Source organism: Anopheles bellator, chromosome 2 (assembly GCF_943735745.2).
Source record: "Anopheles bellator chromosome 2, idAnoBellAS_SP24_06.2, whole genome shotgun sequence".
Taxonomy (NCBI): domain Eukaryota; kingdom Metazoa; phylum Arthropoda; class Insecta; order Diptera; family Culicidae; genus Anopheles; species Anopheles bellator.
Genome location: NC_071286.1, coordinates 75,366,280 through 75,394,167, shown reverse-complemented (window position 1 = coordinate 75,394,167; position 27,888 = coordinate 75,366,280). Strand labels below are relative to the sequence as shown.

Below are 27,888 nucleotides of genomic sequence, written 5' to 3'. Positions count from 1 at the left end.
TGGCCGGTGCCGGGTTAGTAGCGATTCGAACGTTCAGAACATTCGATCGGAGTGCGTCCGCGTGCTGCGCATCTCGCATCGACAATACGTCTCACGAGCGCCAGACTCAAGATCGCATCGCTCGGAAGTCCGGTCTCACCCGGAATGCGCCTCTCGCCAGCGAATCGCTAAGTGCTGCATCCACCGTTTGCCGATTAAAAAGTGCCAGTTTAAATTGTGTCCGTCACGCGGTTGTTTATCCTTCGGGCACTCGAAGGACATTCGAACCGCCAGGGCGAGCCAGGGTTGGGCCGAGTGCATGTGTGTTCCACGGTGCGGTTCCGGCGCTGCTGATCGGACGTGATCGAAACGCGTGCGAGTGCAGGCCACCGGAAACAGTATGGTCCGGCCCGCGGACCACCCGCTCCCGGGGGAACAATGCCGGGGCAGCAGGGCGCGAAGAAAACACTCCGCTGATTTCCGACCCACGTCGGCAGGGCTATGGCTGGCCGTGCTGAGCGTTCTTCTGCTTCAGATCCTGACCCCTTCGATGGCTGCGGTATGTTACGCCATGAGCATGTTTAGTTCGTAGCTTCCAAAGAGTGTTCTTGCATTGAGATTTTACTTGAAAAATCGGTTGAGTTTCGTTTAATCAACCTTTGATTGATTTACCTTTTCGATTATTTGTCTTATCATTTTTCATTAACCAGTTCTAAGATTTCTGTGTTATTATATGAATTACTTCCTACTTGAAGTGGAGTGAGCCATTTATATCTTAATTAATTAGTTTTGTTAAAGGATCCTCTACCGTTCATTGTGACTTGCTCTCCACTTGAGAACTACTTCCAATGGCCTTAACTACTTTTTCTAAGCCAAAACGTAGGAACCTTTTTTTTTTGTTTGCCTCAAACAGTTAGAGAAATGAGATCAGCTTCAGCAGAGCGGGCTCATTTTGTACAAGCGTGAAGCACAAAGTGAAACAATCGCCGTTTTGCGACTTCAGACGGCATAGCAACGGTCATCGCACGGTCGGCCCGTCTCGGAGACAGTCTCTCGCTCTACGGTCAGGACTCAGCATCGTTGAATTCTCGCGCGCCTTGGGGCCCGTCGAACGGGCTGCTTATCAAACGGGGAAACGGTTCCCTCGGATGGGAAGTGGCCGAGCTGGGGCCTTGCGACACTCGACACTGCGAGTTCTCGGTACTTCGAGACCCGGCACGGGGCAAGATTGAGGTTAAAGTTGAGCGTTATTTTTAACACCCTTCCTTCCACCCGAAGTGGGCCGTTGGAAGTGCGATAAGCGTCGTGCGGATGTTGCGTGTGCTGCTCTTCCGTCCGGAAGCACCAGGCAGCGGGCATTGATGTCGTCTTGACATTTTTGTTACGTACACGAAAGAAGGGGCCCGAGGCTCGGCCTTTTGGCTGACATTAATTCGATTCATAATTCGGTTTCTAAATTTCCAAGCCCTTCAAATCGCGAAGGCTTCACATTCTCTTGGAAGGGTGCGAACATAAAACCCTCTAACGGCCATTAAACATGGCGCAAACCGCGCGAGAGACGCGTTCACAGTAATTTTGCCGAGCTGGACATGTTTTCAGTGAGCCCCCGGTGGACAGGAACCCGATCCTGGGGCCGCCGGGACGCCCGATCCAATGGCCGAGCGCCCGTTTTCCCGTGGACACTGGTGCACTGTCTGCAGTTTGTGTTTCTGCAGAGTGTGCCTTTTTCGGTCGCGTTGTCGGGTGCGCAGTTCTACGAAACGGGAAAGCGACACAACGGATACATACAATTATACCACCTGAACCTGAACCGGGTGAAAACATCTAATCCTTCGCTCGGGACGGATCTAACCTAGCATTAAAAGCAGCAGGCAGCTACACGGTTCGGAATCAGCACATACGACGGGCGTGCGGCGAATCCGTACGGAATTTGATAAGTGTCCAGAGCGCGCTGCGGCTACGACTGATTAAAACAGGAGCGCCTTTTACTGTGTCTGAAGTCGGCGGAAAAGTCTTGAAGCGCGGTATCACCCGGCCTATCACCCGGAGGCCGCAGCCGATTTGTTGGTGTAATTATTTTTAATTCCTCAACTGTGGCTCAGATTGGCGGAACCGGAGCGTTCTAAAACCGCTTCCTGGCACCGCTGGCACCGCGAAGAGGTTATCGAAGGCACCGAAAACCCCCAAAACATTTTCGGCCGGAGTTGGGGTCCCGGCGTTTGGTGTCAAGGTTTCGCGCGCCGTCAAAAACCGCTTATCAGTCGGTCGACGGTGGTCGATGGTTAAATTTGGTGGTTTAACCGCAACCCGCACGGAACTGCGTTGTTCTTCAAATGGGGCCCCTCGGGGTTTCTTGGGAATTTTCGGATAGTGTTTCGTATGTCGAAACATCCTACGAAAGCGATCAGCTGAAGATCATCCTGTCCTGTTGATTCTGAATTAGGTTGTGCCACGACCGGAGATGCTGTCTAATCCAGGGCTTGAGTTAGCCGGATGACTTCGCTCTCAATTATCACGAATTAAATTCTGCAATAAATCCTGGCAGTGCCACCCTTATTACACATTGTCTTAGCGATCGGCATAAGTACGTAATGCTCCAAGATTTCTTGTAAGTTAATTAAGCGTGGACCATATCCTTCACTCTGCTTCCGCATTCGGTGGCTCACATCAAGCGCCAATTGGCACAGATTGGACTCAATTGAATTGGTGGCCCAACACGATAATGTCACGACAAATCATTTTCCGTCTCCGCACGAGCTTTGTTCCGACGGTCCCAGCCACCGACTTCGGGGGAGTAGGTTGCTAACGATTAAACAAGTTTAAACTATGTAAACGAAAGCACGGCATGCGACGAGATTTCTGTTCCGTCCCGGGAACCGACGCGCCTATGTGGACTATATCGTACCGAGACAATCTTTTGGGCACAATTGCTGGCCTGGCGTGGGCACACTAATTTCACGCCATCTGCGGCCGCGCATCGTCTGGGCCCACGTTTTGAGGGCAATTAATTAACGCGCATAAATTCCGTAGAACGATTGCATTAACCGGCCCCTTAACCGGCCACTCAAGCTCGAGCTTCGCCACAATGTAGAGCAAACGGGAATCGGTGGTCTGGCAATTGTGAACCGGCCACCGATCGTTGGCCGTCGGTCGTCGGTTATCGTTTGTTTATTGTTTTGCGAGATGCGCACAGTTTCACAGCCCATCCGTCCACTATCATCCGTTCGACGGTTCCCGATCCCGATTCATTCATGTTCCGCCAATCGCTACGTTGCATAAATGCTGCGTTTCCGGGCCCGGGTCAAGCTGTGTCTGTCGCGGGCCGGTGGGCCCCTTCAGGATGCAACGGGATGCAGATGCTGCTACACGAGCTCTGCTGACATCATGCCGTATTTTTGCCGTACGAAAATATACAGCCGAAGCAGCAGAAGGTGGTGCGAATTGGCCGCTGGCGTGAGACTGTTTACGGGTGCGCTAAAAGACAATATTAACAGCTGCAACAAAGAGGCGATGTGCGGTGAGGATGTCCAACGGTGCGCTGCGCTGGAATTTTTGGTCGATGGCCGGACGGCTCGTCGTCGTCGCAATCGCAACGAATAGCTAAACAAATGATGTAATTGTGCCACCAGCGTCGGTTTCCTAGCGAAACACATATACGCTGACCCGAGGAGGTTATCGGCGCACCCGAGATTTCGTAGCCCAACCTTTCGTTGAAGTCGCCACTCGCCGCGTGGAACACGTTTCCGGAACCCGCGCATCTTCAGCGGGCGTCTTATCAGCGTGCTGATTCGCGGATATTCGTGCGCGCGAAAATTGATGGGTATGGAAATAAAATAAAAACCGATTTTTGGCTACGCTCGGCTTGAGCTGCATCGGCACATGCACCTCGTGCTGAGTGATTGTTGGGGCGCGTCAGTAGCAGGACGATGTTCTCTTCCTGTGACCGTTCGGTTCTGATGGCTGAAGTGAAGCAACACAAAACGCTGATTGCCGTTGCGTTGCTTCGAGCGTTTTTGGGCCCTCGGTTCGCTGATAACCAGCACCAAAATTAGGCCGCCACCGATTGATTGTGGAGCCGCGTCGACAGGCTGATGATTTATGATACGCAGGACTTGGCCTCCCTCCAGAATGAAGTCATTCCCGGCTTGCGAGTATTGGCCGTTGAACGATGGCAATCTTGATGATGTCTTCAAAACTTTTTAAAATGTCAGCCGTAAACTCATCATTCACAACCACTTCAATTTGTTGCTGCACGATCATCAACGACGATCGTTGACGATCCACTGACACGGCGCAGTCCAAAGACTGCGGCCGCCCACGGACTCATTTATGTTTATGCTAATAGCTAATGAAAATCATGCTTGAGGCTCGAGCAACAACCGGTAACAATTGCTAAAGGGGTCCACTGCACCGCACACGTGCCTCGGCCACGACGACATGGTAGTCCGGGACCTACTCTCTCTCGCTCGCTCGGAATCCCTTCGGGGCGTTGTGTTCGACGCCGGTGGTGGTGGTGTTCCAGTTTATTTTCGAACCATGACCGAGCGGACCGAGCATCCTTCCGAGAAGCGGTTTTCGCACAGCCCGGCCGGCGTGACACATCTGCCCAATACTTCGACCGAAACCGGAGACCGTGGAACCTAGGATCTGAGACTAGAACGGTGACGATGACGAGCCGAGAGCCATTTTCTGACAGCATAGTGCCGACAGGGCAGTAGCTGATTGCCAGTATCCATTGCCTTCGCTGCACATTAGCGGCTCTGCGCGGACCGCGTGCACTGCAGCTGATACGCTCAATTGCGCCGGCGAACGGAAACGCCTACGGCTGCAACGCGGCCATTGTTTTGATATGTTGTCACTTTGTACAGACATTGTCTGAATGACGTAATGCACATGCGTGGTTCTCGAGGTCCGCGAACACATGGTCCCGGTACCGGTACGCGTTTAGCGCAATCTACCGATATTAATGTGATCTTAACACGCACGTGATTGTGGAGATCTTCGTTCACGATGCGATTGGTGTCGGTCACAGGGATCGCTCATCTAAAAATATTCTAGACCACGAGAATCCACGATTCCGATCTTCGACCGGAGCAGGTTCCAGAAATTGGACACCAGATTGGGTTGGACAGTCGCCAGTCATTGCGGGATAATCCTTCTTATTCACCTGTGACTGGCGGCCATTAAGAACGGATCTAATTAGATGCTAAGAATTGAATGTAAACATTTCTTCACCGAAGTTGGGGCTTCAAGCCGGGGCCGGGAATTCGATCCGGACTCACGGTGCTTGATCAGCTGTTGAAAATAGTATCAGTTTCAGGTACATAGCCCCTTCGACGTGGAATGATTGAGCAGAGTTCTATCTCTCGGTAGAGATTACTAGAATTCCTAGAGCTCAGTGTGGCGTCTCCTTATTTCTGTGGAACAGAAAACATTGAAACGACACAGCCGCTAGTGGTCGAAGAGTTGAACAGGAATTTTGAGATGTGTTTGCACAGAGCCAATACACAAATTTCAGTCCCTTCTAGTTAGGGATTCCATCGAGTACTGATGGGCGATCAATCGCCCAGATCCGGGAATTGATCGGAGAACAACCAAGAATAAATGACGCGTTGAGTTGGGCCACTAAATAGCACAGAACGCCGGCTTCTGCGTTAAGTACTTCCGCAAGTGATCGCGTGCCAGACGAAGTCGTTCGGAAAGTGTCGGATGCCCCAAGCCTCGTTGAATAATCTTTCAATGTTCGGCCACTGGTCCTTAGCTCTTCATCGTCCATCCATCTTATCCCCCGCCACTTGACAACCAATTGGGTGAGGTTAACACCTAGTACCCCCGGGGCCTGTGGCTTATCGGAGGGAGCGCTCGAGCTTTGATCGTTAGCTACACTTCAAACACGCATTCTCCAGATTGCTGAGCGATGTACCGGAGCTCTTCGGCCCTCTATCGTCACCTCACCAGCAGCAAACCGTTGCTCCACTTCTCGAGCATGCCCCACGATATTAATAGCACATCAAAGCCGTTGTTTCAACGTTGGACACGTTGGACTTCGGTGCATATGTGCAGTTTGTGCAACTGATCTGCTAGCAGTTTGTGCCCCGAGTCCATTTGACGAATGACAATCGGGACTCGGGGCTACCATCCTGAGGAGTGATAATTTAATCATAGGACGATTGGGTCCACCAGCGAGCGCTCGGAATGTCTCCCTCCAATTCTCTGGCCTATTTCGAGATGCCACGAGTGAAGTTTATTGCGCAATAGCTAGAGCATCGCCGGCATGCCGCGATGGGACCTTTGCGGACCAGATGTTCCGGCATCCTCCCCTAGTAGAGTCGGACGGTCCATCGATTTCCATTGCTTGCTAAATAAACACAAGCACCCGAAACCGTGTCGTTCGCGTTGCGGGTGCGTAAACATGTGCTCGATGCTCCGTTCCGGTTGCGGAATCTTTATTTAGGAAGGCGAAACCACAAAACGCACGATCTGGTGGTGCAGTTTCGTGGCAAGTTTGCAATGCCACGCCAGCTCGCGACTTGGTGCACTACTCGATCTCGCGTGGATCGCGTGCTGACCGGCGCTCCGGAGTACCAAATATGGAGGTGCTTCAATTCGAACGCCCTTCTGGGTCGTTCCGTTCCGTGGCCATAAAAAGATTGTCTCGCGTTTTGGCTTATGCAGATTTTACGCTGGCAAATGGGCCTGTGAGCTGTGAACCCATTCGTTTTCGAGTTGGTGACAGGTCCCGCGATAGTGGAACAAAACCAGGTCGTCCGACAGGGTGTCCGACGACTTCATTCCTTAAAAGCATGATGCAACAACGATGAGGTTTTTATGTAAACCTATTCCCTGATCGCACCGTGCAATTGCTCCCCCGGGATCCTATCCGTTGTAGATCCCCGCTTCGATGCTTGTCGAATGTCTTGTCGCTCGGCAATCAAATAAATCGTCCATTTGCCTGCCCGGGCAAATAGGGGACGGGATACAGATCGGTGCCGGAACGGACTGGAACCGGGTAGCCGAGCAGACACCGGGATGGCATTAGGTGCAATAAAATATTCAAAAAAAATATTCCATCCCGCTCCCGGAACCCGGGAGCGGGTGCGTTCGAAAATAGCTCCGACGTCTGTCACTCCGCCGGGCGGGGATGCTGGCTGGCTGGCTGGCTGGTGGTGGCGCAGTGTTTATGCTATGCAGCACGCATCGGCTCCAGTCGGCCAGTCGGCATCGACACCGACGTCGATGCGCTTCAGGAAAACTCAAACCCCAATCGGCCCGCGATCCATTGATGATTCACACGTGTTTCGGAATGGCCAGTCCCAGGCCCGGACCCGGGCTGGCTGGCTGGATCGCAGCCTGGCTGTTTATTCACCAATGCCATGAGCTGAGGATGAGGCAAAAATTTTAATCAAAGCACGGACGCCTGGATAAACACAGGTAACGCCACAAGGCTGGGCCACAGGGGAGCGTGGTTTTATGGTTTACGTCCCTTTTCCCATCCATTGGCGGGGCCGGAAGTGCGGACCGATCGATTGCAGAAGTGAGCGATTGGATACTGTACTTCAAATCCTCACCACGGCGCAACCTCGTTTGGCTTTGGGATCTTTCAGCAGATCCCCGTTTTCTCTCCCGCAACCATTGCAATATGATCACTTGTTGTAAACATCTTGCGGGGGGCGCGATTGGCTTCTTGCGGAGTGGAATGTGGACAGAGGCAGACCACGGTGACCGGTTTGGGCGGCTTCGGACTTTCTTTTGAAGCGCGCCTGGCGAAGCGAGCATAACTCCACAATGTCAGAATCGGCAGCTGACTTTCGTAAGTCAAACAAGCCGTAGGAGTTTCGGAACGAGCGTATTTTTGCAGCCAATGATGAACCAAAGTCCCCCGTCCCGTTTGCATAACAATTCCACATTACACTCCTGTGCCGCCGGACCAAAGTGCGCCGGTAGAAAGTGCGTGAAATCGAGACCGATTCGGCCCACCACATGCTCCCGGGTGGTTTCTGGAACATGGGCGGGCGGTGTCCCTACACGTTTCTTCAACGAGGCGGCTGCTGCTGCTTCGCCAACACCCGCGGGTCTCGGGAGGTCTCGGATGCAGCGGTGTCGATCGAGCTGAGCCAGTGCATCGTATGGGCCCCACCGTGGCGTTTGTTTATGGGAGAAAAATTTATTTTCAGCTCCAACCGGAGGCATTTTCCTATTTTCTTTCTATTTTTACGCCGCCCGAAAATCGTGTGCTTCACCGACGACACCGTGGGTTCGCTTCTTCCCGGGTCCTGACGGGCCGACCCGGCTGGATTGTGAGACTCGCGTCCCGCCTGTGTTCGGTCCAGTTGACGTTGGCGATGCCAATAAAATGCCACTGTGGCGATGCGTTGTCCGGAAAAATTACAGAGAAAGGGCAAAATTGTTTCACTCCATTCCGGTGCACCGGGCAGAGGCATAGCAATATCAGGATACCACGAGACGAATCCGAGTCTTTCGCAACATGTTCCGCGGCCACATGTTGCTGGTGTTCCCGAGAAAATCCCGAGATGCTCCCCGAAACGGAGGAAGCGGATGGCATAAACCAAAACGGCGGACGTAGACCCAGTTTCGCTGTCGTTCCCGATCGCTCGCCCGATGCAAAGGTCGACCGGCGAAGAAGCCGTGAAGATGTTCCGTAACCGATCTGTCGTCGGCAACGGGACCGTTCGCATGACCGACTCACGGCAGGGCTCGTCAGGGCTGTGACACTGAAAATTGGCGACTCACGGCGCCCCGGTGACGACGTATGGGGCGTTTCGCGTCATAAATCATACCGCTCGCGGCTCGCGGCAGCGCCAGGTTGCCTTTTGGACTTCTTTAGGTCTATGTCAACCGCGGCGGCGGCGACGGCAGCTTGATGATATAATTGCCCTCGAAATAGCACGCAAATAAGGGCCTCCCGAGATCTTGAGCTGCATGCTGCACCGCATCTTGAATCGCATTTTCGCAACGATCACTCGCGGAGGACAACGACGACGGTAATCCACACATCCACTCGGTTTCCGAGTGTCGTTCCATATATTATCGTTGAACGCGCTGCGCCGCTGGCCCGGCCCGGCGGACTCCTACATGATCTCCTACAATCTCCGTCCGAGTCCGCGCGTGCCGGGGAAGAAAGTGCCGGGGTGTGTGATGCGGGCCCGGTCCCAAGTGACTGGTTCCAGCCGATTTTGGAGACACGCGCTTGCGTTGGCGGCAGGATTTTTCGCAAATCCGATTCTGACTCGGGCGTCGGCCGACTCGAGACTTCAAGCGTTTGGACCGATTGAAAGCGAAATCTGTGGTCCGAACGCACGGTGTGGAGGTGTTCGGGCCACAGACGGGCAAAAAAAGCATGGCCAACAATCCGTGTCCACCGATGACGCCGGGTGAGTAGGCTCCGCGAGGTGGATGTGGTGTTAAACAATTTGCCAACTCTTGAACTCAGCGCTATTTTTGTGCTGCTGTGGATCGTTCGTATTCGGGGGGTTCGTGCAGAACTATTCGCGGACCAGCTGGAGGATGGAGAGGCGTGATCGTTTCCTTTGCGGACACCTGAACCTGTTTGAGTTCCGATTGGTTCCGAGAAAGTGAACACCCGTCTACCGAAATGCTACATTTGTGTGTTTTGAATATTACGCAACACTCTTAGTAATTGGCAGAAGCTGGCTGAAGATCAGCGACGACGACGACGAGAGTCCTGGACTGGCTTGTCCCAAGGGTCCAAGCATAACAACGAACCCAAGAAATGCTGATCACATCAAACTATTCGCGTCGACCGATCAATCCGGGAGGGTTTCATTAGTCGCAACCGTAAACACGGCCACGCTGGGTTCGGAGATCGAGAAGAAGACCAGAATACATACAAAAAAAAGCATAACGGACGGGCGACCACAGTCACTGCTGCAACCGCACCCCCCGACCGTAAGCTGATGCCCGAGATTGAGTAAACATTGATCAAATTCGACAGGAGCCCGTGCTGGTCAGCCAGCCAGCCAGCCATGTGCAGCGTTCCTCGTGGAACCCGTGGAACTGTAATGGCGTAAGACTCGGGGTTTGGTGTTTAAACCACACAGCATCGGAGTTGCATAAATCACTTCTCGGACATCTGGAGTCCACGGAGTGGTTCAGGTTCTTAATGCTTCCCAGAGACCACCCATCCGTTTCGGAGCATTTCAATGTCGCCGGCGCTCCCCGAACAGAAGCTGCCCATGGACGAGCTCGCCTTGTGACCCAAAACAGAGGCTGCCCCCAAACTAAGGGCCCAGCCCACGTGCGCCGCGCCAATTCCATCTGGGAATCCGATCCCTGACGCTCGGTGGTAGTGGTGGCAATTTATCCTTCCCTTGCGCGCGCGCCGTGGAATGTGCTGTGATGATAGAATTTGCAGATGCCAGTGCCAGTGCGGTGCGCCGGCGGAAGTCATGTGTTGGACATACCGTCCCAGATGATGGTGATGACATAATTACCGATGAGATCAGCACGGGCCGGCCTATTGCCGCGATCATTCTAGGGCGACCACTCGGAGGAAGAACGGCCCTACGGGCCCTAGTTTACCCTAGGCACGCATTTACACGTTTAATTGTTTAATTTGCGTGTAATTGTCACCGTGCCGGGGAGGGTCAATCCTGGCCGGCCGGTGCACATCAAAGGCGCCACGGGTCCACGGGTTTGGTGATGCGCGGAATGGAGAAAAATCACTCGTCCGAGTGCGATTACCCCAATTGAGGGGATTAGCGTCAGCGACGCGTGTTTAGTGTGTTCTGCGTGAGCAATAGTGTCTGAATTGTTTGACCATTAAAACAAGGCATTTTCTTAAATTGGCGAATTTTGCTATTACTAATCCCGACCTGAATACCTTTTTTGATTGTGAACTTTTTGGCCATCACAGCATGAAAGGCATCCAGAAAAATTCGAGAACAGCGATGCTGTGTGTCTGGTGGACCAGAAAGGTGTGGCATACTATAAGCTCCAGAAACCTGGTGAAACCGTTAGCACAGATCGCTACTACGTTTTCATTGATTGGAAATTGGATGACTAATTGGTTTCCTTCAAAAGACGAACAATTCTTTCAACTTCGCATCTACAAGTGAGCAGAAAGCGATGGCACATACTTTGAATGAAATAGTTTTTTTTCATTTTAGTGCAAATAAACACGTGATTTCTTTGAAAAAAAACATCAGATTTTCGACTTAGACTTGGTCTATGTTTGCTTAAGTTTGCGGCCTTAAAACGGTTACATAATGAAGATCATGTTGAAAAAAGGTATCATGGCAAAGATCATCACCACCCAAAGGCCTGTACATTTCGGGCAAGCTTCACGCTAGACTTGTTTTATTGGCTGCGATCGCCACGAAAGATTAGGCCAGAGACCTGCGCCAACAGATGGGCAATTTGTTTCTGGTAGCGAGTTTCACATATTTGGTGAAACGCTCACGAAAAAAAAAATGAGAAGAAAACATAAAACGTTCTCCCATTATGGCGCTCGAGTTTGTTGATTTATGGCCGTGGCCGTAAACTATCCGAGTGAAGAGGGCCTCGTGTCAATCCACCGGCACATCCCGGGACCGGAGATCCGCCCACGGGCTGGAAATCAATCAGAACTTCCCAATCGGACGCCAGGATTTACGGGCGAACCATTGCAACATAGTAACTGGCCAGTGGCCATGAGCTAATACTGTCACTAATGTGGGAAACGGCGCACTCGATCCATGAGTCAACCACAAGCTGCTGATAACCTACTTCCGCTCGCGGGGCCTCTGTCTTTCTGGCGGACGCCACTACCGAACACGTGTCCGTGCCACGCAGTCTTCGCAGAAGGGCGGCCATATCCTGTCCCTCGGCTAGTAACCAGCCAGAGCTTGGGCCGAAGACTCGGGAGCTGCGCGTCTTATCAAAGTGTTACAAACTTGTCCGAAGGCGCTCTCTAAGCTGACGGGGCGCGATTGTTTGAAATAAATTTAAAACTATGTGCTAATCATAAGCGCAAGAGCATAACCCTGCGCTGCGTTAAGAATAACTCCGCGTTTCGAGAGCGGAAACCCGTCATCCGAGTAGCGCACAACCCGCGCCAGGAAGTGTCGATACGCAACGCCCAAGAGGGGGGCCAACGCTGAGGGGTTAAGGAAAAGGCCGCTCCGTGTGTGATAAGTGACCAGCGTGACAGCAGCGAGCGGCCCACGCGTTTCACGATCGCGCGTTACCAAGGCAAACCATCCATCGGTAAAGTAATGGCCAGGCTCACCCTGGATCTGGATAACGTCATCAAACGTCTTGGCAGTCGCCGGGGCCGGGAGCCTAAACTGGTTGTTGAACCACCCAGCCAGCGTCGCGACACTCGCAAGGAGAGTACCATAAGATCGTACCCAAACCGGGATGAAAAAGTGAAACGCCCCGGCAACGGCAACAACCGAGCTCATTCATAAATCGGCGCGGACCTGAATGGCGCGGGATCCCCTTTTCGAGGTCTGCAGCGCACAGATCGCGCCCAGCGAATGGAATGTCCGTATCGGGTCCATTTTTTCGCACCGGCCCGAGGATGCTCCCACAACTGTTTATTGGCCTGCCGCCCGAAGCCGGCCGGTGTTGAATCGGACGGACTTGATCTCCGGGTGTGGTCGAGTTTCTTTTGATGTTGACCACTGAACGTTGTGGTGGATGTTTCGTTTGTTTATCTTTTCGCCGACCGAAGACGGCATCAAGATTAGCCCGAGATGCGCACTCGAGCTCACCCAGAGCTTCCTGGTCCGAAGTGTCGGTCAGTGGACTACTTTAGGCTGCAGGAACCACCGCGCAGTGCAGTGCAGCGCAGCGGATTGTGTTTTGTTTTTATTTTACTGCGTGCTTCAAAACGTATTTCATTTACGATTTTTTCGGTCGACAAGCATATTTCATACACGGCACGGAAATAATGGTCGTTATATTATATCAAACATAAGACTTTAAAACATTTAGTGAATGGCTCTGGAATGGCTGCTTTATTTACATGTTTGCCAGCCGATTAAAAAAGGGAACTTTCAAAATGTGTAAATTTTTAGCAAAAAGAATCCAGCATTTGCCAAAGAACCGAACTTTTAGCAGAAGGATTGCTAGAATGGCTGGAGTTGTATTAGCAACGATTCGAACGTTCGAACTAATGCCGATGGTCGATCTTTCTGTCCTGTGTCCACAGCCCAGTCTTTATACTACCCATCTTAAGGAGATGAAGCTAGCTTGTAATCCATGTAACAAGTTTCGAGCTGACATCTATCATATAGAAGCCGACAAATCGGTGCATCCTAGACGGATGATCTACGGGCGATCCTCGTCGAAAACCAATCCGCCACAATTACTTAATCAAAATCCAGCACCAAACCGAAACATATTTGCCAATCACCTGCCCCGACGTCTTCGGTTGCAGTTCCCCGCTCCCGTAAAAGGAAACTGCCCTCAGCAGAAATCGATGTTAATGAACTTGTAGCGATGCAACAGGAAACCTGCCGACGTCGCGACATTCCGAGGGCCGACACTACTGCCGCCGTTTGGCGCACGTGGTACCCGATCGTGGCGAGCTGGCGAATCACGTTACATTCCAAACGAACCCGGCGAAATGTCCCCACATTTTGCCAGCTGATTCTGCCCGGTGCTGAGCAGTGGGTCTGCTTTCGTAAACTCCAGATTGTAAAACCGGCCCCGAAACCACAAACCGGGCGGCGGCATTGGGCGGAAAATTCCCGGAAATTCCGCGGTGAGGTTTTCCTCCATTTTTTTGCCCCACACACTCGGCGAGGCAGGACCCGAAGACACCCCGGCCGGCGGCATCGTTTGACGTGGCGGCAAGAGGCCGATCCGATGATCGAAACCGTGGCCGTTTGTGTTGCGAAAACATGTGTTTTCCTCGGCTCGGCGGCGACAGGAAAGCACGGCCCACAGAAAGAAAAACAACAGTTGAGGGAACTCTCAGGCGGCACAACAAACATACTGGCACAGGCGGGGCCGCCGATGGAAAATGCTGATGATGCAAGAGGGCTTGATGATCCGAGGGCGACGATCAGCGATAGGAAAGCACGACACAGCGGAGTCGTCCCGTCCCGGGGCCGGGTTTGGTTTTTCGCCGTCTATCGGCATCGCCAGCAGTATCACCGTGATGATCTTCACTGGTCCGCAGCGATCCAGTTGCACTGTGCACGAGCCGCTTGCCATTCCGTGCGCTAATTATCAATTTAGAGAACATTTGTTTTTATTGCCAGCAGCGTGCGATCGTTTGCTCGGTTGGCCTGGCTGGGTCTGGCCCCTTTCGCTTGATGCTTTCTTCGTCCCATATTTTTTTGTACGCCATCTGGGCAACAATTTAGCATACCGATCGTTCCGATCGTCGCTCGGATCGTGCATGTGGCGACGGATGAATGGAGTTCAGCGTTTCTATTCAGACAATATTTATTTATGGAACTTAGTTCTACAAATCGCTTACATGTCAGATGTTTAACCCAAACGTAAGTTCCAGGTGCGCCGGTAATTGCTTCGCTGACAGACATTGTCCTGTGACACAGTCGCGTTCTCGTATCATCCCACAGTTAATCAACCGAAACGAGGACGACTAAACATCGTCGCACGCTGTTCGATTACCGAGAATTTTCCTTCCCCGGCAAGCGGAGGATCGCTTTCCCAGGGTCAGTGTTTGTTTACGTGCACCTCGTCACGTCGTCGGCCAAGGCGAACCCGTCCTGGCACACGAAAGCGAGATTTGGTTTTCCCATTTCCGCACGTTTCGGTCTCGGGGTCCCCGATAGATAAACAGAAATCTTCACGCCGCTGGCAATACTCTTGGCGGAAGTCCTACAAGAAACCGACCAACCGACCAAAATTGACCACCGAACCGAAGTTCTTGGACGACGCGGTTGGTTGTCGAACCAACGAAACATGATGCTGCCGCTCTCCTTTTTGGCTCGAGCTCGGAGGCACAGAATCACGTAAAACGACACCGGATATTGGACTGCATTGGACTGTCAAAAAAAACACGCCACGGAACACATGTTCCCGGGGACGGGCGAAGGTCCGGAACTAACGACTTCTGAAGTGCCAATAGATGTCACATTAGGCCTCGGAGGTTGCACGAGTCTACGGATGTCTGATGCGGCATTTTGACGATGATTTACGGTGGCCCGTGATGGGTGAGGTGTGCGCCTTCTGGCCATCGGTTTAATTGAGAGGGTTTTTTTGTATCGCGATCACGATCATTTAAAACAGGGGCCTAACAAGCCGGTTAACGACAGTGCGCTGGCTGTTAGATGAGGGTTTACTAATTATTGTGGGAGACACTAATCGTCATAAGGTGTTAAGATGGACTTCTCGTAAATTTTAACTACTACATAGGGAACTCAAAAAGTGTTGCAGAAATTTTTCTTTCCAAAAATCCTTCAATTCATGCTGAAAGTGATACTATTGGAACAATCGTTCCGCAGCTCTCACATATCTTAATTTAAAGTCCTAACTGAGTAAACATTTTGCCACATTAATGGGCCACAGTTGAGTACGAAAATTGTTTAAAACAAATTTAACTTAATTGAAGAGGATCACCAGATCGCGCCCAAAGAGGCGCACACGGTTACAGAGCTTTCCCGTAATAAGATTTAAACATTAATTCTATCAAAAATTGTCTAAGAAATCCTTTCTTATTGGACACGTTTTTCTTTATTTTATTTAAATTTAAAGATGTCCGCCATAGAAAAAATGGGCCATTAGTTACGCTATTTACTCTCAAATGTACCGTCGAGTTCGTTAACTGGTCGTCCCATAGAAGAAATTACGTATGGGGTCTTTCTTTAGTGTATCATTTGGTCTTTACCTGGTTTCTTTTTGCTTCGGTTCGCCGATTTTTAAATCGTTCGAAATCCGTGCGAAGAAATTTATCGCCCCAAGCCGTGCTTCTTAGCCAAAGAGTGAAAGGAAGTGCAACTGATTGATAGCCACGTCCATTAAGCCACGCCGCGGTTTCCCAAACACTACACTCTCGGTCGGTCTTAAGATTCTGCTCGCAAGATAAATGCACCGAGCGCCGAATCGACGAAGCATAAACGAAGTGGCTGAAAGCATGTGGATCCTTTTACCGTTTCTCGCCAGATTGTGGCCAGCTGATAATGAAGTCCTTCCGACCGCCAGGCCGCTCCCTGCAGTGAGAGGGATGTTCTGTTGCCTTTCTTGACGCATGTGGACATGTGGAGAGGGTTCTCAAAACGCGCATCGCCCATCGAAATCGAGTCAATGGCGATTTACGATTGTGTCCGAACATTGTGCCTGTTCAATAAATGAAGCAATTTTATGCCACAACATGATGGCCTCCGCCGATGTGATTGAATATTGAATTGTACAAGTTGTTCCCCGGGCCAAGAGATTCATTTTCGTTCCCTCAATCCATTAGACGGTTTAATGGCTGACGTGGCCCTTCACGTGGCGGACGCCGGCGGCCCATTACGATGTGGCGGGATCGCCAAAGGATCGCTCCGGGCGAACTTCAGGCCGCAGCCCTTCGATTTTCGGACCCCCGGCCGAAACGACCGAAGGCGTTCCAAATGCCCGCGCCAAATGCCGTTCCAGCGTGCGCCGTCTGGGCTTCTGGGGAGGCTGTGGAAGAGAATTTTTCCGTTTTTTAAATCGATTAATTTTGTCCTCCGGCCAGGGACCGTGTGGTAAGTGAAAACCGGGGCACCTCCTCGTGAATCGTAAAAACAACAACGTGGTCCCGGCGAAGAAGCGGAAAAAAGGCCAAACAAGCGGGCCAAGGTGGGCTATCGAAGGGACAATGCGCTCGGATGGCGGTCCGCTGGCGATCGCGGGTTTGCAGTTTCTGGCGGCCGATGCATTTGCAGACTGGTTTTAAACGCTCTTCCCGAACCGTGTCCAGGTCCGTAACCCGGGACCATAAATTCTTCTGCCACGAGCGTCTTCGCGCGATCGTCGTCGACCAGAACTGGTTTTGGGTGGCTCGTTTTTCGGCGACGCGGCCCGAGACTGGGATACCTTTCCGTGTGCACCGGCGGTTACGAGGGGGGGTTTCTTCTCGGTCGACCCTCTTCTTCGATGCGGGCAGTTCACGATCCGCAAACTCCGGTGGGGGGGATGTTTCGGGTGGATTGGATCGTGAAAGTACCGACACCGAAGGCACATTAGCGGCCGAGCCCTACCCGGGGCGGGGAGGCGGGAGACTACCTCGCCAGGGACCTCGTGGAACGCTCACGCCACCACGCTCTGCCGGTGTCCTAGATGCTAGCGTGTCCGCGACCCAGTCCACCATTATGCGTTCCGCCACGCCGCGGGTTGCTTTTTTTTGCCCTTGATGTAGACAAATTTCATGTCACGAATCGCACGCCACAGATATGAATCCCCCAGTTGCTCCCGTAGTCGCCACAATTCGCCACCAACCCCCCCACGGAATGGAGACGGTAATTATGCAAATGCTTGTCGAAGAAGTGTAGGGCCGCACCGGCGCCGGTGAGATGATTGCTGCTTTCGGGTGAATTTCTTTGGAGAGCCGCCGGTTCGAATTCCTAGCTGCAGGCTCTGCAGGATCCCAATCCAGGTGATCACCTAAACTGGAGCGCTGCGTTCGGTGTGATCCTGTGTAGAAGGGAAGATCGGATCAAAGTGGGAATTAGCCCTGAGGATTTACATCAGACACCATCAGAAACAATTTTAGTCTAAGCATCGTGACGCTATGAGGTATCGCTGAATGCATTTATTTTGAAAAATAAATGTAATAATAATGATCAATCGTTTCGAACTCGGGAAGAGTAACTCAAACTCTGGACATTTTTGGGTGCCTTCCGAAGCAGTCCGAAAAGTCCTGTTTTGCGGTGGCCTTCAACACTAGCTTCCGGTCAGTTGTGGTGGATGCAGCCCCTTAAGTTTAGAGCGACAATCTATATGTGGAGAAGGCAGACCCGTGAAACAATGTAACAGAGCGAACGTTGCTCTCAGCGAAGAATCGCGTTTGGGTAAACAACAATCAAATACCCAAAGGAACCACCGAAACGCTTCAAGTGGTCTATATAAACATTGGACTCAGCATAAACATGATCACGCTACGCGAGCGACGATCGATTATGCTGAGCAGTGCAAAAAGGGTCACGTACGCCACCACAGTTAGGTCGCAGTAGGTTGCGATTAGTTAAGACGAATTTTAATCTTAATCCAAACGCGGATGCGAGAGGTTGTTCTCTGCGCATACCGCATAGTTCAAGAAAAGTGAAATAAAGTCGAGTGTATTAAAACCGAGATGTAAGCGTGTAGACTATCCTTACATTTCACAGTGATCTCGTGATCTCAGCAATCAGTCAGAAGTCTTATGATGCTAATGATCAGGCAAATGATCAAGCGAGCAATCTGTTGATAGTCTAACGGGATCGGTAGGGTCACTGGTAAGCGATGGTTGGTTTCCGGGGTGTCAATTCTTTGATTAGATTGACGTATTGCTCATCAGTTGCAGAGGGTTGGTCTTCCACAACGCTCTGTGGACATGTTGCTATTGGTCCAACTCGTCGAATATCTTTTCGTGCACATTTCCGTTTACATTTTAATTTCATCTTTTCAACATTCCCACTAGAAATATCTTCTGAAACTCGTTCAGAGATCCCACCCAGCGTGCGGATGTTGGTGAGATTGAAGGTAGTTCAAGCAGATTCGTCAAGAATTAAATTCCAGAGGGCCATACGCAAGGGACACTTGCCCAACCGAGTTCCACTCCGTACCGGAAACGGGTTGTATTTCATTTTATTACCGACACGCGTGTCCATGGTGGACCACGTGGGTCGGAAAATGCCTTTGGGAAAACAGACTCATCCGCTCCGCCTCAGCAGTCTGCATGGTCTGCGGAGTGTATTTTCGTCTCGAATCGAATCGGCATCTCGATAGTCTGCACCACGCACTAGACACTAGACTAGTACTCCGTATGTCGAATTGAGGTCATACACACATCTACTGAGGGATGCTCGAAAGTTTAAAGACTCCTCCTCCGGACTGGCCCAGGCTGACGTGCCTCGAATCGTCGCTTCTGGGCGGTTTGCTTGTTTCGCCATCAGGAACACAACTGTCTGGCAATGGTGGCAACGAACATTCAGCTCGATTCACTGGCTTGATTTCTAGAAGAAAAACGCGAGTAACATTTTCCCAAATATAAGCTGGAGGAAAAATAATCGACGTTTTTCACGACAGATGCCTTCAGTGATCGATATCTCGTGAAGTATCGATCGTACAGTTTAAAGTTTAGGCTCGTTTCCAAGGTGATACTTTACATTTGAAAAGATGCTTTACTGTTGAACTTTACTGTGTAAACAATGGTAGTCACCAAAGAGAAAGATCGGTACGTTTTATTGTTTTTCTTAGAAAAAAGGCCAAAATTCAAGCTAGGCCGCTCAAATTTCGCATGATGTTATTGGTGCCGATACTCTAACAGTTATTATTTATATTAAAGCCTAGGCAGACACGTACTCGAAAATGTCGATAAAATCGGAGAAATAATCAAAGTTGATCAGCATGTTAGTAACTAGAGCATTGATCAGGACCTAAAGATCAATCATCAAACAGCTTAAAGCCAAACACTAAATTCAGATCTCTATTGTCAATAACTGCACCGTTTGATGCTAGTGATTGACCAGAACCGACCAGAATCGGCCAACGGACGATGTTTTGTGTTCCATCAGGACAACGAAATGTCACGCACGACTTTAGTGACTCACCAGAAAGTCGGGGAGCTTCGTTGGGAAGTGTTATTGCATCCGCCGTATAGTTATTGCATCCGCCGTAGACTTGCTGTCCTTATATCTCCTTTTTTGCCGATCATCTCCGTGATCTTTTTTGACGATCATCACGATGATCTCCTCCTCGCGACGAACTCGTCCTCGTCCTGTTTAATTATTCTGGTGGCTGGCTGACATCAAATTTGTTGACCCCTGTATGCTGCCCTCAGTGACGTCAGGTCAACTCTTCTAACCTCTCGCTCTCTCTCTCTCTCTCTTTCTCTTTCGCAGACCTGCAATCAGACGGTGTGCGACTGCAAGGGGCTGAAGGGAAGCCCCGGGCAGCTAGGACCGCACGGCATCCCGGGGACCTCCGGTGATCCGGGTGACCTCGGGTTCGACGGGCCGCCGGGGCTACGCGGGGAGCCGGGCAACCGAGGCGAGCTGGGCGTAACCGGCCCCAAGGGCTATCGGGTGAGTATCGAGACTGGCGGCAATGGACGGACGGGCGGATACTAACGGTGGCTTCTCCTCCTTGCCCCATCCATCCGTACAGGGTGACACTGGCGAACGGGGACCACAGGGTGTGCCGGGGTACGGGGGGCTACCGGGTGAGAGCGGGTTCCGAGGGCCCTTCGGGCTGGACGGGTGCAACGGGACGGACGGAGCGATGGGCACGCCGGGGTACCCGGGACCGCCGGGGCCGCGTGGCCCGCAGGGTCCGGGAGGGTTGCAGGGGGTTCGGGGTGATTCGGGTGAAGGTGGCATCAACTCGAAGGGTACCAAGGGCGAGAAGGGCGTGAGCGGTGGCCCTGGGCAACCGGGGGTGCGCGGATTTGTGGGCCAGCGAGGCGACCGAGGATACGACGGAACGACCGGCGAGCCCGGCGATAAAGGGTGGGACGGCGAGAGGGGTGACAGAGGCGAGGACAGCGATGCGTCGTGCCGGGGGGAGAAGGGGGAACCAGGGGAACCGTTTTACTCGCTGATCGGGCGCAACGAGACGGTCAACATCGGCATGAAGGGCCCGAAGGGCGAACGGGGCTGGGACGGGGCGGCCGGCCAGCACGGGTTGAAGGGGGACTCGGGCGTGCAGGGTGAACGAGGCCAGAAGGGGTTCAAGGGCGAGGAGGGCAACGAGGGCGACCGGGGCAAGCAGGGCAAGGTGGGGCCACTGGGAGCGGCCGGTGAGAAGGGCGAGAAGGGGGCCCCCGGGTACGCGGGACGAGACGGGGAACCGGGCGACCAGGGACCAACCGGGGACGACGGGCAGCCGGGGTTACCGGGGCGACAGGGAGCGCCGGGGTCGAAGGGCGAGTACCGGCCGGAGCTGGCACCGATCGTGGTGGGGCCGCAGGGTCCGCAGGGGGACATTGGGCCGCCGGGTCGGGCGGGAATGGCAGGCGTTCCGGGGTCAAAGGGGCGCCGCGGGCCGATGGGGCCGCCCGGTCCACCGGGAGACCCGGGGCTGGACGGGGGTCGCGGTGTGAAGGGCACCTCGATCGGCGGCCAGCCTGGCGATGGCGGGGAGAGCGGTCCACGGGGACTGATCGGTGCCCGGGGGCCGCCGGGAGCGATGGGGCCGAAGGGGCAGCCGGGATTCGCCGGGCGCAATCTGCAGGGCCCGAAGGGGGATCCGGGAACGCCCGGGTTGAACGGGGACTTTGGCGATAACGGGGACCAGGGCGACGATGGGGAGCCGGGCGACAAGGGACTGGACGGGACGGGGTACAACATTACGGGGCCACCGGGCCCCGTGGGCCTGCCGGGGCGGGCAGGACCTCCCGGCGACTGGGGGATGAACGGGTACACTGGCGTGCCGGGCGACAAGGGCTACCGCGGGGAAGACTGCGGCACCTGTCCTCCGGGGCCGCGGGGTGGCAAGGGAGACGCCGGCGACATCGGCCAGCCCGGACTCGACGGCTACGACGGACGCCGGGGGCTGCCGGGACCGCGCGGGGAGAAAGGAAACCGTGGCATGCCGGGAAAGCGGGGTGGCGACGGACCCAAAGGTAAGTGCGGCGATAGGACATCAATCGATAGGACGATAGGACGATAGGAAAAAAATGCTTTAGTCAATCAAAAATCAATCGAAAACATTGAATAAGCTGTGTAAATAATAGTTTTGGTGTATTTAGCGATGATTGATATAAGCGACAAATTTTAGCCAAACATACTTAGAACAAGCAACATTTCTCTTCGGCGAAAATAACGTTAGTTTCATACAATGCATACCATTCCGCCCAGACATTGTGGCCAATCATCCTCGTTTTGTTATGTGGTCTTTTTGTGGTCTTTTGTTTCTCATTTATTATTTTGGCACAAATTGTTTTGATTAATTTGGCTAATTCTGTTAAATTGAGTGGGATACTTTCGCATACTCCTAAGTTCATGAATAACCACATGTGGTCAGTGGTTGGGTAGCCTGGACAAAGATGTTAATAACCTAAAACCTTGATATTATCATCCACGAGATACTGCATGACTACTTCAGGCTTGTGAATTGCCATAATATCCTGTGGTGCGGAGAAATCTTCACCAATAAGACTTCTTCATTCATGAATGTTTTTGCTTTCATCAAGTTCTGGCCCTCTTTCGAGTCACCATGACCAGGTAAGGTCATCAACTTGTAGAATTCATGTAGACAATGCATCCCTGGAACATAATGCCGTTGTAGTTTATTTCCTAATAATGGTTCAGGTCCCTTGTAGCGGAAAACTTCAACTCCTTATAATGGGAGGTGAATCATACCAAAGATTTATCTCTCCAAAACAGCTTTTCTCACAATAAGTGAGGTTTCAAAGCATGCAGATAGTAAAATACCGTTCTATTTTTGTATTGGCCACCGTTAGGTGCAGAATTTTGTTGAAAACAAGGTCAGATTTGTCTACATGCTATAGGCTACATCGAATGATGTGGAGGGAAAAGAGTTGTAGACCTTCTGATTTTCGGTTTTGGCCAAAATATTAGGCGAATTGAAAATGGTTTGTGAAGGAGATATTAAGAATACGTTTGTTAACTCATTTTGGTGTTGATTTCTTGCGGCCACACGCTTTATTGTGATGAATACGGCCTTCATTTTCATACAGTTTGATTATTACTGCCCTATTATTTCTACCATTAATATTCAAATTAATAACTAATTTAATTCATTCATTGGTTAACTTGCGATACTTAGACGGTTCTGCCATATTAAAAAACTTCGAAACAGCATAATGCCATGTGAATTCTTTGCCATGCGTTTCTCAGCTTTGATTTTGCATTTGGAATATGTAAACATGTAAAATATCACCGTAATAATGTTCAAAAATTTCAGAAATGTACTCTAGTTGTTTTATTACCGAGCAAAACGAAGGCAATTGGCGTGAAAGCTGAAAATTTCAAGCTTCGAACTTAAACTAAAGTTATTTTCGCCTCGCTCAAATTGACCTATGGGACTATAATTTTATCGGCCATCTCGCAAAAAGGCCATTCAAAACTAGGATGTGCTCATATTTTTACATATTATTCAAATGTTCAGGAGTCAAAATTAATTTCGCCATCCACTGTATGACAGTTAATGAATCAAATAGAGAGGACTGCGTCATTAAGTTGGTTCAAGCTCAGCCAGCTACTAGAACGGACGTAATAAAAGGCAACTATTTACACATCAAGGGCCACTGACCTCACCGCGTTCTTCCGCCTTCGATTTCAGGTGAAAAGGGAGACTTTGGGGAGAACGGAGTGCCGGGAATTCGCGGAGCGCCAGGAATCGTGATCGACACCTTCGACCACCGGATGCCGGAACCGGGCGAGGATGGAGTCATGGGGCCGCGTGGTGAGCAAGGGCCGACCGGAGACGCCGGTGACCCGGGCCCAACCGGCTACGATGGGCGGCCGGGCGAGCAGGGCGAGTACGGCGACGACGGGCTGACGGGCATCCCGGGACAGGACGGGCGGCCGGGCCAGCCGGGTCGCGACGGTATCGCGGGGCGGGACGCATTCGTCAACGAGTACAACGCGTGGTCCATTCGCGGCGTCCCCGGAGCACCGGGCGATGGGTGATTATATATATATATTATATACTATATATTATATTATATTATGTTATATTCCCCCTTCCTGTCCGAATTGCAGCGGAGCGAAGGGCGAGCGGGGCGATCAGGGTGACCGCGGCGAGCCGGGTGCGATGTCGGCCATGGACTTCTCGATCGCCGGCGACAAGGGCGTTGTGGGCGAGCCCGGCGCACCGGGCCCGAAGGGCGAGAAGGGCTACCGCGGCGAGACGGGCTTCCTGGGGTTGCGCGGCTTCGACGGACCGCCCGGCCTCCAGGGGCTCAGCATCGCGGGACCGGAAGGATACAAGGGGTACTACGGCATCATCGGAGACCACGGTCCAGCGGGGCCGGACGGGCGCGACGGAACCCCCGGGCCGGACGGAATCGCCGGGCTGCAGGGCCTGCGAGGCCAGCGCGGTGACCCGGGCCGCCCGATCCTGATGGGCGAGAAGGGCGTGGAGGGCGAGGGCGGCTTCTACGGCGAGATCGGCGACAAGGGCTTCCGGGGGCCGGAAGGAGTGCGCGGCCCGCACGGCACGGTCGGCGTGAAGGGCGAACAGGGCGAGCCCGGTTCGTACGGGAAGCCGGGGCTGCGCGGCAACAAGGGCCAGCCGGGCGACATTATCTACGGAGACCGCGGGGCACCGGGAGCGCCGGGGCGCGACGGACGCATCGCACCGTACGGCGACAAGGGCGAGCGCGGTGACGCCGGCATCGAGGGACCGCAAGGACCGAAGGGCGAAGCGGGGGCCATCGGACGCGACGGCTTCCCGGGGCTGCCGGGCGACGACGGAGCTGCGGGCGAGCGGGGCCTCCCCGGACGGATGGGCGACATGGGCGAGGAAGGCTACACGGGCGAGCGGGGCCTCTCCGGGGACATCGGCCACCCGGGACTGACTGGCGCCCGAGGGCTGGCGGGAGTGCGCGGGCCACAGGGGCTGGCAGGAGACCCGGGCGACATGGGACTCCCGGGCCGGAATGGCGCGTACGGACGGAAGGGTGAGCGGGGCGACACCGGCGACATGGGGCCGCGTGGCCAGAAGGGCGGCGCCTCGTTCAGCGGCCTGAAGGGCGAGGTGGGTGAGCCGGGCATGCGTGGGCCACCCGGCTACGACGCGCGCCCAGGGCTGATGGGCCGGAAGGGCCAGGAGGGAGACCCCGGCCTAGCGATCGACGGAAAGCGCGGCACCAAGGGCCAGAAGGGCGCCCCCGGCTACCACGGACTCCCGGGGCGACCCGGAGCGAAGGGCGAGCGCGGCGACGAAGGGGTGCTCGGCCAGAAGGGCATCGCCGGAGACAAGGGACGCGACGGATACCCCGGCATCAGTGGACGCCCCGGACGGGTGGGGGCACGAGGAGCGGTCGGAGCGCGCGGTGAGCAGGGAGCGCGCGGCCAGACCGGAGACCCTGGCGTCGACGGACTACGCGGATTCGGTGGCGAGAAGGGTCTGCGTGGTGACGTCGGATTGGCGGGGTTGGTGGGGATACCGGGACAGCCCGGCGACCCCGGCTTCCCGGGCATCCCCGGCAACGTGCTGGCGGCGGCGGCCCAAAAGGGAGACCAGGGCGATCCGGCCCCTGAGGGCCCCGAAGGTGACCAAGGGCCCCCGGGGCTGAAGGGCCCGCGGGGCTACCCGGGACGGAAGGGAACCCAGGGCCCACCCGGCTATCCGGGGTTGGCTGGCATCGAGGGACGCGACGGCCCGAAGGGACAGCGAGGAGACGTCGGCCGCAAGGGACCACCGGGCCAGCTGGAGGTGATGCCGGAGCGTGGCGAAGCGGGTGACGCTGGATTCGACGGGTTCAGTGGGCGGCCGGGGCTCACCGGCAACAAGGGAGCACCGGGCGACTACGGTGACAACGGACTGATCGGCATGCCCGGCCCGCCAGGCTTCGTGAATGGCGCGCTGAAGGGCACCCGTGGCGACGTCGGCTTCGAGGGCGCCCCTGGGCTCGACGGCCTGCCCGGCTTGCCCGGCATCGAGGGCCCGATGGGTCCGGCCGGACCACGGGGTCTACCCGGCAGCATCGGCCCCATCATGCCCGGGTTCCGCGGGGACCCGGGCGAGGATGGCCTGCCGGGGCTGGATGGCCTGCCCGGTCCGGTTGGGTTCCTGGGCGACCGCGGAAGCCCCGGGCTACCAGGAGTCCGCGGGCTCCCCGGACCCCGTGGCGCGGTGGGCGACGTCGGCGAGGAAGGCTTCAACGGGCGGCTCGGAATGAGGGGCGCGAAGGGCGAGCTGGGCGATCTACCGTCGCTGGTGAACTGGCGCCCGACGCAACCGGGCGACCGGGGATTGTCCGGGAACCGTGGGCTCGATGGCGACGAAGGTGAAGTAGGCCCAGCGGGTTACCCGGGGCTGCGCGGCCTGAAGGGTATGCAAGGACCGACTGGCGAGGAGGGCCCACCCGGCCAACCCGGGGCCAAGGGCGAACGCGGCATTGCCGGAGCACCCGGAGTGAACGGACTCGATGGGCGCCCGGGCGACCCGGGACTCCCCGGGGACGATGCGCCACCGCCACCACCACCGAACAACCTCGGATACCTGTTCACGCGCCACTCCCAGAAGGTGGCCGTCCCAGAGTGCCCCATCAACACGCACAAGCTGTGGGACGGGTACTCGCTCGCGAACGTCATCGCTAGCAGCCGCTCGATCGGCCAGGACCTCGGCTCGGCCGGCTCGTGCCTGCGGCGCTTCAGCACAATGCCGTTCATGTTCTGCGACATCAACAACGTCTGCAACTACGCGTCCAACAACGACGACACCATCTGGCTGGCGACACCCGAACCGATGCCGATGTCGATGGCACCGATCCCCGCCGACCAGGTCTCGCGCTACGTCTCGCGCTGCAGCGTGTGCGAGTCGAACACGCGCGTCATGGCCCTGCACAGCCAGTCCATGAGCATTCCCGACTGCCCCGAGGGCTGGGAGGAACTCTGGCTCGGCTACAGCTACGTCATGGTACGTTCCTGGACGCGAGGCTACCAGGCCGTCCTTTCTGACCTCCTTCTGTTCCCTCTCCTGCCGTTGTAGCACACGTCGGACAACTCGGGCGGCTTCGGGCAGGACTTTGTGTCGCCCGGGTCGTGTCTGGAGGAGTTCCGACCGCAGCCGGTGATCGAGTGCCACGGGCACGGGACGTGCAACTTCTACGACGGCGTTTCCTCCTTCTGGCTGACCGTCATCGACGACGAGGCGCAGTTCAACCGACCGCAGCAGCAAACCCTGAAGGCCCACCAGACGAGCAAAGTCAGCCGGTAAGTGACCGATCAGCCATCGCTAGAGGCCAATCATTGATCCCGACGATCAATCTCACTTCGCAGGTGCATCGTGTGCCGCCGGAAGCCGAGCATCATGCGCGTGCTGAACGGGGGCGGGTCGATCAGCGCCTCGGCCCTGCGCCGACCGCAGACGGCCACCGTGTCCAGGCCGCAGTATCCGCCGGCCCCACCACAGTGGGCCAGCGGTCGGAGGCAGCCGGGCGGACGGCGAAAGTTCAATCGCAACCAGGGCTAGCAGCATCAGCAGGAGGTCTAACGCTGGAAAGGTTTAGTGGGAAAGTTTAGGATTAACATTATGCGTGTATCTGTGTGTGCCATCTTCAATCTCGCCCCCTGCCCACGGGCAGGAGCGAGTTCCCTTGGGCGCTCCTACGGCTTGGGGCTGACACTAATTTCTTTGCTAGCCCTGTCCCTGCCAATAACAAAACTGCCATACACGAAGGGACTGGCACACGGTGGTCCGGTGGCCTTCCATACCGAATGTCCTTTAATTAGCATAGCATATTCTTCCTTCATTGCGTGCCAAGCAGCCAAGGAGAGCGTCGAGAGTCAGGCGCTAGCGTCAGCTTTATGTAACTGTAGAAAGTCAAGCCACAACAGAAACCAAACGAACTATGTAAACGAGTTACTACGAGTTAATAAAGATGGAAAATCGTAACAACACCGAACCGCGTTGCCGTGTTCACTTACCGAGGTCTTGGTTTCTGTCTTACGTCGGTCTTAATGAATCGACTGTTTTGGCCTGGATGTACCTGGAGGCCTCAAGAACGGATTGCGTCTGGTTATCAAAGTTCCGGTGGGGTTGGGCCAACATCCGGCAGGATCTCTGTAAGCGGGATGTAGCAGGCTAAGACTCCTGGACTAACTAAGACTAACG

General features: G+C 54.2%; 1 protein-coding gene across 1 annotated transcript; it reads left to right on the top strand.

The window, feature by feature from the left end:
- Nucleotides 1-379: 379 nt before the first annotated feature.
- On the top strand, nt 380-27,671 carry LOC131211453 (collagen alpha-1(I) chain). Its single transcript, XM_058204920.1, has 7 exons — nt 380-538; nt 19,983-20,165; nt 20,248-21,703; nt 23,386-23,731; nt 23,808-26,691; nt 26,764-26,987; nt 27,054-27,671. The coding sequence occupies exons 1-7, from the start codon at nt 380-382 to the stop codon at nt 27,244-27,246; spliced, it is 5,445 nt and encodes a 1,814-aa protein (XP_058060903.1). The 3' UTR covers nt 27,247-27,671.
- The last annotated feature ends 217 nt before the right edge of the window (nt 27,672-27,888 follow it).

What these genes read in the sequence shown, in the direction of transcription:
- LOC131211453 (XM_058204920.1), top strand. Translation starts at nt 380, where the DNA reads ATGGTCCGGCCCGCGGACCACCCGCTCCCGGGGGAACAATGCCGGGGC. An exon ending in TGACCCCTTCGATGGCTGCG is followed by an intron (nt 539 to 19,982) that starts GTATGTTACGCC and finishes TCTCTTTCGCAG; the next exon opens with ACCTGCAATCAGACGGTGTG. An exon ending in TCGGCTACAGCTACGTCATG is followed by an intron (nt 26,692 to 26,763) that starts GTACGTTCCTGG and finishes CTGCCGTTGTAG; the next exon opens with CACACGTCGGACAACTCGGG.